At 34.3% G+C, this 11079-nt stretch overlaps 2 protein-coding genes across 2 annotated transcripts; both read left to right on the plus strand.

Annotated features, from left to right (window-relative positions):
- Positions 1-317: 317 nt before the first annotated feature.
- LOC126701112 (aspartic proteinase nepenthesin-2-like) lies at positions 318-1121 on the plus strand. The gene has a single exon (XM_050399247.1). The coding sequence runs from the start codon at positions 318-320 to the stop codon at positions 1119-1121; it is 804 nt and encodes a 267-aa protein (XP_050255204.1).
- A 5082-nt stretch (positions 1122-6203) lies between these two features.
- LOC126701113 (aspartic proteinase CDR1-like) lies at positions 6204-10723 on the plus strand. Its single transcript, XM_050399248.1, has 2 exons — positions 6204-7408; positions 10405-10723. The coding sequence occupies exons 1-2, from the start codon at positions 6204-6206 to the stop codon at positions 10721-10723; spliced, it is 1524 nt and encodes a 507-aa protein (XP_050255205.1).
- The last annotated feature ends 356 nt before the right edge of the window (positions 10724-11079 follow it).

The raw sequence follows: 11079 nt of genomic DNA on the forward strand, positions 1-11079 counted from the left end.
GACGTGCTATAGACAGTTCAAATGCTCGTTTAGACTACATATGGAAGGAGATTCAAGGGGTTTCTCTAGACACAGATGATGTGCGCTCTAGTGTTACTGCTGAGACTAAGCATCAAGGATTTATGGCAAATATATCCATTGGTTCACCTCCTATTCCACACCTCCTAATTATGGACACAGGTAGTAGTGTATCGTGGACTGAGTGTCAGCCCTGCATTCACTGTTTTACCCAAGCTCTTCCAATTTTTAATCCACCCCAGTCGGCCACGTATAGATTATTACCCTGTTCGTCTCCCATATGCCATCAAGCTCCTAGTATGATTGGTCCAGCTTCACGTTGTGAATTCGAACTGCGATACGGTGATGGCACCACTGTATCTGGGTATTTGAGCACTGAAAAGATCACCTTTGAGACTTCTGATGAAGGAATAACGTCGGTACCCAATTTAGTTTTTGGTTATGCAACTAACGTGGGGGGTAACTTGGGTGGCCAAACCAGCGGAGTACTTGGTCTTGGCGCAAAGATGACATCATTGGTGAATCAACAGGGTTCTAAATTCTCCTACTGCTTTGGTTCTATATGGGATCTTCAATATAGTCATAATCAATTGATTATTGGAGATGGAGCTGTAATAGAAGGCCCTTCTACCCCAATTACAATTGTTGGTAGCTATTATTATGTAACTTTAGATAGCATCAGAGTGGGTGAGAAAAAGCTAGATATTTCACCTCAAGTGTTTAAAGTGACTAAAGAGGGCACAGGTGGAATCGTTATTGATTCAGGTGCAACACTTACTTCTCTACCAAAAGCTGCATTTGATCCATTAAAAGATGAAGTACTAAGCTTGATGGATGACTTGGTACAGTACGTCGGAACGCTCAGTTCATGTCCTTGCTTCTGGGGGGTTATTGATCGTGACCTTGTTGGGTTTCCAGTGGTTACCTTTACCTTCGCAAATGGGGTTGGCTTGGCTTTAGATGTAAAGAGCTTTTTTACCCCTGCAGGTCCACACAAATTTTGCATGGCTGTGGCTCTGAGTACTGTCGCCAACTTGACATTAATTGGAGTATTGGCTCAACAAAGTTATAATATTGTGCCTATGACCTTGCTAGGAATATAGTTTCCATACAACGGATAGACTGTGCACTCTTAGAGTGCGATGTTATTTATGTTTTTAAATTTTCGAAAGTTTCTATAATAAGATCTTATTTTTCTTTATTTTTCATATTTGGGGGAGTTGGTATTTTTTTTTTTTTTTTTGGGAAGAAGGTTGTAGATTCCATTAAAGAGAAGCCAAATCAGCTAGGAGTACAGCATTGAGGTGTGGAGGAACATCCTTCATCCACACCGAAAAACATCCTTCATCCACACCGAAAAACTTAGCTACAAAATTGTTTGTACAGTGTATGTGAGAGAAGCCAAGTGTTTGAAATGTCCCTACAGTCATCTTTGCTTCATAAATCAAATTAATTACCATAGGTGGCCAAAGAAAAAAAGAAGAGTAAGAGGAGAGGAGGAAGATAAAAGAGAATAAAAATGAATTTTTAGTAGTAGTGAGATAAAACGTCTCACTAGTTGTAGCGAGTCAAAATTAAATGTTAAATTTTTATGGTAATTTGTTGAAACTGATGCGTGAGCTTTTTGTGGGTTTTTAGCAACATTTTTAACCTCACGCTAGTTTGTTGAGGCTAATGTGAATGCTCTTAGATTAAAGAAGTACCTATTAATTTTCCATTCCAAATGTTCCTTACTTCTCTTGGCATATACTCCATCCCAAGAACAAAGTGAGTCAAGTTTAGAGGGTGTCCAACTTGGAATCAAACATTTAATTTTAATGGAAAAAATGAATTGACGTTCTGGGTAATGTTTGGAAGTTGTAAAGAGACTCAATTAATACCAATAGTCAATTTTTTAGAAAGATACATAATTGGCTAATAATTTGGCATAATTGAATTGTAGACCATTACCTAAAAAAAAAAAAAAAATTATGAAAATGGAAAGATTGGAAGTTGTAAAGAGGCTCAATTAATCTCTAATAATCCACTTCTTTTTTCTTCTAAAAAATTATAATATAACATAATTGATGTACCATTACCTAAAGAGATATAATTCAAAAAATAGAAAGATACCACTGCACACTCTTGGAGCAATGGCCACTCCATAAGTATAAATACTTATGGGGTGTCGAGGGAGGAAGGGCCGGGATTTAAGTTTGTAGGAGAGAGTTTCACAAACATATACACTTAGATCAGGCTAGAATAAAATTTCAACCTTATATAAAAATAAATAAATAAATAAAGTTATATAATTAGATAAAATTTCACATAAATGATAACAAATGTGAATTAAAATGACATTAAAGCCATTAACTAAAAAATAAGTAGTATTGATGACAAAAAATTTGAATTAAAGTGATGTTAATGATAGACTTAAATGAAAACCAATAAGAAATTGGTCACATTAACCGTTTGTAAAAATATTGTAAAATAGTCTATGGTTGTAGCAATACTCTTAAAAAATATGGCAATAATAATATATAATACTTGGAAATTTTGATGAGAAAAATGGGGTTTTGTGAACAATGGATAGGCCTAATCATGGTGTGTGTGAAAACAGTCACTTATTCTATATTAGTGAATGGAAAACCGAAAGGCTTGATTCATCCTTCAAGGGGTCTTAGGCAAGGGGATCCCTTATCTCCTTTCCTTTTCCTCTTGTGCACTGAGGCTCTACATGGCCTTATTAAAAACTAAGCAAACGAGTTCAGTTTGTGTAGAAATGGACCCAAGCTAACCCATTTGTTTTTTGCAGATGATAGCCTTTTGTTTTGTAGGGCAAACTCCAGAGAATGCACCAAGGTGATGGACTTGTTATCTATGTACGAAGATGTCTTAGGCCAAAAAATAAACGAAGACAAAACAACTCTTTTCTTCAGCAAATTCGTAACTGAAGCTGATAGACAGATCATAAAAGGAGTCCTTGGGGTTCGTGAGATTAAACATTATGAAAAATATTTGGGGTTGCCATCTTTGACGGGAAAAGGAAAAAAGGCAAGTTTTAATTATATCAAAGAGAGAGTGTGGAGGAAATTGCAAGGATGGGAAGGAAAACTCCTTTCCCAAGCTGGTAGAGAGGTTCTCATCAAAGCGGTGATCTAAGCCATTCCAACCTATGCTATGGGTTGTTTTAAATTACCCATCGGGCTGTGTAATGAAATTGAGGTGATGACAAGAAAGTTTTGGTGGGGACAAAGGGGAGACAAAAGAAAAATTCATTGGTTAAAATGGAGTGAGATGACCAAGTCCAAAAATGAGGGCAGAATGGGCTTTCGTGACTTAGCTCTACACAATGACTCTCTCTTGGCCAAGCAAGCGTGGCGTTTATTGCAAGATCAATCCTCTTTATTTTACAAGGTCTTTAAACCACGTTTTTTTCCTAATTGCTCTATCATGGAGGCGGAGGAATCTAGTCATGGTTCATATGCTTGGAGGAGCATATTATATGGCCGTGATGTTATCAAACAGGGTGCTTGTTGGAGAATTGGTACAGGGCAGAAAGTTTAGATCTGGCAACACACTTGGCTGCCATCTAAACCTCCTACCCGTGCCCTATCACCTACTCTAGAGGGTTGGGAAGACACCACAGTAGATGTCCTCATAAATGAAGAGAACTGGACCTGGAATGATGAAGTAATAGCTGGTTTATTTGCACCTGAAGAAGCTCAGCTCATAAAGAGAATTCCTCTCTAAAAACACCCAACAGAAGATAAGTTGTACTGGCTGTGGACCCAAAATGGCCAATATTCTTGCAAGTCTGGATACTAGTTTTTGAAGATGGAAGAAGAAGAGTTTAGACATGAGGCAACACAAAATGGTGAAAAGAATCTGTGGAGAAGCATCTGGGGTTTGCGGGTTCCGAACAAAGTTAAGAATTTCCTGTGGCGTGTCTGTCGTGATGCCATTCCCACAAAATCAAACCTAAAGCGGAGACACATGCAAATTGACTCACTGTGTGAACGGTGCTGGAAGGAAGAAGAAACTACTCTACATGTGCTGTGGTCATGCAGCAAACTTAGCTTAGTATGGTCTCTTTCTCAATGGAGTTCAAGGCAAATCTCAGGTGTGACAAATTTCAAGGAACTGCTGTCATGGATCCTCAACAATCAAAGCAACCTAGAGCTATTTGGGATGATAACTTGGGGGATTTGGAATCAGCGAAATCAAGTTTGTAACCACCAACCTTGCTGCACTTCAGACCAGCTTGTACCGCAGGCAAAAGGAAGGCTAGATGAATTTTTGGCCGTGTTACCACCTATACCTGCAGCAGAACCGAAACCACAGGCAGTATGGAAGCCTCCAGATGGAAGGATGGTCAAAATAAGCTTTGACGAAGCAATATTCAAGACTGAAAACAGAAGTGGGATCGGTGTTGTAGTACGAGATCACACAGGTGCTGTCCTAGTGTCCATGGCTCAAAGCTTCTCCCCAGCACTCACACCAGTGGAAATTGAAGCTGTTGCTGCAGCACAGGCATTGGAGTTTAGACTGGAAACAAGTTTGGTTGAAGCTATATTGGAAGCAGATTCCAAGCTAATTATGAATTCTTTGAAGTCAGGAGGTGGTACAATAGCTTCGGTGCAACCGCTTGTTCAGGATGCTATCATTTTTTCAAATTCTTACACAAAATTGCTATACTCTCATTGTAGAAGAGATGGCAATAAGTTGGCACATAGTCTAGCTAGATATTAGATTAATATTTCTGACTATGTTGTATGGATGGAGGAAGTTCCTCAGTCTTTATTTTCTGTAGCTCAAAATGATTTGACCACTTTGGCAAATCAAGTTCAATAAAATCCCTACGTTCATTCTCAAAAAAAAAAAAAAAAAATAGAAATTTAATTATAACATTTTTTTTTCCTGCTTCTTCACCTCAAACATTGTTAACAAAAAAATAATGGTTTTTTTTTTCCCTGTTTCTTCACCTCAATTTTTATTTTCAATCATTTATTTATTTATTAAATCTTATAATTAGAATTTAAAAGAGTATTTAAACAAGTTTATAGTAGATATTTATTTAAAAGTGAAATATATATTATTAACACATGACAAAGAAATTAACATGTACCAGTAATTGCCTACTACACAATGTCATCTTTTCATATCATTACAAATAGATGAGGGGAGTTACAAAAGGTTGTATGTGTCATTGTTTTATGCATTGTCAAAAGGACACATGTCACTTTAATGTGTATTCTCCAGTTTGAAAATCTAACTTTTGTAGCATATTATATATAGATAGATAGATTGTGATTTTTGTATCACTTCAAAAAAGCTTGGATCATTTAAAAATAAAAAGAAAAAAGAAATAGAAAAAAAAAAAAAAAAAAAAAAACATGCCAACACTTTAAAACATCTTAGCTTTTGTTCACCGTTAAGGCGTTAACTAAAAGGACATTGCACTAAGAGCATGTTCGATAGATTGTAATAGGCAATGTAATGTAATAGTTATTCTCATGGTTTAATAATTTTTTAATTTGGTCATGTTTTTATTACAGTCTTCTAAAAAAAATATTTTTATTACAAAAAATAATCATTTATTATGAATAGTTATTCCTCAAAATGAGGAATAACTACTTCTCTCTCAAAGGGTTGTAATATTTATTCATTAGTAGATGCAATAATTTTTTGAATTAATATATTCCCAAATAAACATTCTTTTCATATACACATTACAATTATAAAAATAAAAAATGGTAAAAAAAATAACTTATCTTTCCCTCAAATTTAAAAATATTATTTTTAAGGAAATATAATTGTATAAGTAAGATATTTTAAAATAAATCTTAAATTTTATTCTAATGTTACAACTCATATCCAAACTTATGAATATGTTTAGGTATTCCATTGCACACATTTTATTTTCAATAAAAAATATTACAATTTATGTTGTAATCTTTAGTGTAACAAATATGCATACCTAAATTATAAAAACCACAATCACTATATAAGTAAGAAAATTTTTCCGTGTTTTAATTTTTTTTAATTTTAATTATTTTCGGTGGGAAGAAAGTTAAGTAATCCAAAACGTTGTGGGAGTACATCTACGAAACTATAATATTTGTGTCTATATAAGAACAATATACAGCAAAGGTGAAAACATATTCATAATACTTAGTTGAGAGCAGATCAATATCGCCGTAGCCATGGCTGTTCTTTTCAATCTCTTTCTTCTTTCTTGCTTCACTTTGCTATGCTTCACTACTAGCACAACATCCTTAACCACCACTAGTCCCACCATCACAAAACCTAAGCGATTGGTCATCAAACTCATTCACCATAACTCAATTTACTCTCCATACTACAACCCTAACGACACCATAGCAGACCGAGCTAGACATGCCATAGACAATTCAAATGCTCGTTTAGACTACATATGGAAGAAGATTCAAGGGATTTCACTAGACACAAATGATGTGCGCTCTGGTGCTATTCCTGAGGCTAAGCATTACGCATTTATGGCAAATATATCCATTGGTTCACCTCCTGTTCCGCAGCTCCTAACTATGGACACAGGCAGTAGTCTATCGTGGACTCAGTGTCAACCTTGCATTCACTGTTTTACCCAAGCTCTTCCAATTTTTAATCCACCCCAGTCAGCCACGTATAGATTATTACCTTGTTTGTCTACTATTTGCCATCAAGCTCCCAGTATGATTTGTCCAGCTTCACGTTGTGACTTCGAACAAGAATACAACGATTGCACCACTGTATTTGGGTATTTGATCACTGAAAAGATCATCTTTGAGACTTCTGATGAAGGAATAACATCGGTACCCAATTTAGTTATTGGTTGTGCATATGACGTGGGTGGTAACTTTGGTACTTTGGGTGGCCAAACTAGCGGAATACTTGGTCTTGGCGCTCAGATGACATCATTGGTGAGTCAACTGGGTTCTAAATTCTCTTACTGCTTTGGTTCTATATGGGATCTTCAGTATAGTCATAATCAGTTGACTATTGGAGATGGAGCAAAAATAGAAGGCCCTTCTACCCCAATTAAAATTTTTGGTGGCGATTACTATCTAACCTTAGATAGCATCAGCGTGGGTGAGAAAAAGCTAGATATTTCTCCTCAAGTGTTTAAATTGACTGAAGAGGACACAGGTGGAGTCATTATTGATTCAGGGTCAACACTTACTTATTTAACAAAAGCTGCGTTCGATCCACTTAAAGATGAAGTGCTAAGCTTAATGGATGGCTTGGTACAATTCGTCGGGACGCTCCATTCAAGTCCTTGCTTCACGGGGGTTATTGATCGTGACCTTGCTGGGTTTCCAGTAGTTACCTTTAACTTTGCAAATGGGGTTGACGTGGCTTTTAGATGTAAAGAGCTTTTTTCGGCCGACAGGTCCAAACAAATTTTGCATGGCTGTGACTCCGAGTATTGCCGCCAACTTGACAATGATTGGAGCATTGGCTCAACAAAGTTATAATATTGCCTATGACCTTTTTGGGAATACAGTTTCCATACAACGGATAGACTGTGCACTATTAGAGTGAGATGTTATTTATATTTTTAAATTTTCAAAATTTTCTATAACAAGATGTTATTTTTCTTTATTTCTGATATTTGGGGGAGTTGGTAATTTTTTTTTTAGAAGAAGGTTGTTGATTCTATTTAAGAGAAGCCAAATCGGCTAGGAATACAGCATTGATGTGAGGATGAACATCCTCCATTCAGGGGGGGAGGGGGGGAACAAGGCGATGGTTTGCCCATTAGGTAGAGTTGGTAATTAAGTATAACTGGATAATTTCTCACGCGATACATGGATATTTTGCAAATTAATTTGAAACAATTTTTATATTTTTTAAGACCTATATATAATACTAATTTTGCTGCATAAAATTTTCTTTTTACCAAAATATTTCAAAATACTTTGAAAATCAATTTTCTAATTAATTCATATTTTATAAATAATAAAAATTTTCATAGAATTGGTTTCGTAATATTGAGTGGAATTGCTATACTAATCTAAATTTTTGAGGTTGGAATAGTCAAGTTTTTTGACATTTGTAGGAGACTAACATTTTACTTATTTTTTTACTTTATTTTTTAAAATTAATTAAATGATTTTGAAATTTAGAATTTATAAATTTAAATTCAAAGCATAAAATACTTTCATATCCTAAAAGTCAAAAATTCCAGTAACCTCCCAAATACTTCCTCAACTATTCCATTTTCATAACCAAATATCGAGCATCATATCTCAAACACTCATTTCATTATCTCAACAAAAAATCATTTGTAATTACTGGCATATAGAGAATGTGATAAAATAAAGGAAAAATGGTTAAAAACATTTTCATTTATCAAGATTTAATTGCCTTTAGCAAAGCTTCCACATTAAAAAATAAAGCAAGACACTCTAAAATCACCATTAACTTTTACTTTTATCATCATGGCTCGTATTGATATTGCACTAAATAACAATAAATAAATTTTAAAAATTAAAACCTATATATTATGAGTTCTAAAACATAAAAAAAAAAAAAATGTAACTAATCTCATCAATAATCACTTAGAAATTTTCTTTCTATTTCTTTTTAGTTCTAAAACAAAATACAACCACCGCACACCCTTGGTGCGATGGTCACTCCACAAGTATATGTGCTTGTGAGATGTGGGGTGTGAGGTATGGGGGGCAAAGGCTGGGGTTCAAGTTTCCAAGAAAGAGCTTCACACACATATACATTTAAATTAGGTTAGAGTAGAATTTATATCTTGTATCAAAAAAAAAAAAAAATACAAAATACATTTATGATATTCCCACACCAAACACCCAAAGACCCAAAGCAATTATATACTTTACAGAACCCACAATATTTGACCTCAATATCAAAACCATTATCAGCTCTTAACAAATAAAAATAAAATAAAATAAAAAAGCAAGCTCTCTTCCTCTGTTATAGTAAACTCACATGGGTTAAGGTTAGATGGAACAACGAAGTTGGAGCTAGATATGTGTCATTGAAAGGATGAAGATAATTGACATTATTTTTAGTCTAGATGTATTGAAGATGAGATGGCATGAAAGGTTGTTGGTTATATATATAAAGGAGTAAAAGTGCAAGGGATTTATATTGAAACATTGAATCAAAGAAAACAAAAAGTCTAACAAAGAATCTTTATTCTTTAATAATAAATAATAATAAAAAGTCTTGAAACATTGAACCAATAACACAAAAAGTCCATATTTTTTGTTCTTATCTTGTGGCTTAAGTATATTTCAATTCTCTTTTCAAAGAGTGTGCCACATGACAGAAACTCATGTTTTCCCACATAAAATCTCTACTTTTATATATATATATATATATATATATATAGACACACACATATTGATTATGAGATCTTTTTTTCCATTAATCTAGTCTTGTTTAGTGTATTTATTTTTTATAATAGTTTTCAGAATGTTCCTCATTGCATATTTAGTACTATCATCCAGAGCAAACATCCTAGATCAAAACTCTTTATAAAAAAAATAATAAAAAATAAAAATAAAAAAGTGCTATGGATCCTTGAATTAAATTGAAGCTTCCACCGCTAATGATCTACTTAGGTATTAAGAACGTCCTTAATTTTTTTTCTTCTTTTTTCATACTTTATTTGTTGCCAAAACACTCCCACAAACTTAAAACCCCTAATTCCTGTCTCATTTTCCACCAACCAAACAAACTTTGTAACAAATTCACAATAAAAATAAATATATCTAACTTTGCAACCAAATAAATTATAAAGAAAAAAAAAAGTAGAGAAGATTTGTTTAACCATTCCATATTTCCATTGTGCCCAATGGGAGATTAAGTACAACCCAATTTGGAATTCAATACCTCGATTTCACTCTTACATTTTCTCATAAACCAAAAAAGAAAAAAAAAAATTCCACATAAAAATAAACCACCCAAAAAAAAAAAAAAATCAAACACTTAGCACCTTTAGAGTATTCACATCAATCTCCTCAAATGTTTAGCTAAACTAACCCAAAAAGCTCCACTTTCTCTAGTTTAACTATCTATGTTTTTTTTATAGTCAGTCATCCATCTCAATATACTACATCACTATTTCAATTAAATATTATCTTTTATATTCATATTTTTAACCCCAAAATTCACCACCACCCATCACAACCACACCACCATTGATCTGGATTTTTTTTTTTTTTTTAATAATATCATTAAGCTATACAAAACTCTGGGTGTGCCATTGTTGATGAGTAGGCATTTTACTGGCAGTAGAAGTCATTCTAAAAACATTAGACAATATTACTTTAGGAACAACTAACATTAGACAATATCACTTTAGTAACAACTAACATCTTATACTTCGATTTGGGTCTATGGAAACAGTTTTGAATCGTTCCTCGTAGCTGTGGTGGTTCCTGACAGAAAGGCATTACAGGATTGGGCAACAAACCATAATGTCACTGGTGATTTTAATTCATTATGCGAAAACTTGAAGGCAAGGAAATACATTTTAGATTTGCTTAATAACACTGGTCACAAAAGCCAGCTTCGAGGTTTTAAGAAGTTAAGAGCAGTCCATTTGGAACCAAATCCCTTTGACATGGAGAGGGATCTGATAACACCAACATTCAAATTGAACAGACCACGATTGCTCAAGTACTACAAGGACATTGTTGATCAGTTGTACAGTGAAGCCAAGTGAATAAGAGTGTGAGAACAGCATTGGCAGCTATAACCTGGAATCCAGAGATTACCAATTTGTGGTAGTTTGCCAAATGTTTTTTTATTTTATATTTTATCCTATGAAGCACGGGTGCGTTTCGGGACTCGGGTGCGGGTGCGGGTGCGGGTGCGCGCGGCGGGACTCGGCGATTAAAAAATTATTAAAAATATTTTTATTTATATTTTCTATATATTTTTACTATTAAAATATTCTTTAAAAATACATTAATATAGCTTGATTCACAAAATAAATAAAGAAGAAGGCAAGAAACACATCTGAGGTCAGAATTTCAGCTGCTCCGGCGAGTTTCAACGCCGATTTCAGCCATTTCCGGC

This window comes from Quercus robur, chromosome 9 (genome assembly GCF_932294415.1).
Source record: "Quercus robur chromosome 9, dhQueRobu3.1, whole genome shotgun sequence".
In the NCBI taxonomy this organism is placed as follows: domain Eukaryota; kingdom Viridiplantae; phylum Streptophyta; class Magnoliopsida; order Fagales; family Fagaceae; genus Quercus; species Quercus robur.

Coding starts and splice junctions, on each gene's coding strand:
- LOC126701113 (XM_050399248.1), top strand. CDS start 6,204: ATGGCTGTTCTTTTCAATCTCTTTCTTCTTTCTTGCTTCACTTTGCTA. Junction 7,409..10,404: donor GAGCTTTTTTCGGCCGACAG/GTCCAAACAAAT, acceptor CTATGGAAACAG/TTTTGAATCGTTCCTCGTAG.
- LOC126701112 (XM_050399247.1), top strand. CDS start 318: ATGATTGGTCCAGCTTCACGTTGTGAATTCGAACTGCGATACGGTGAT.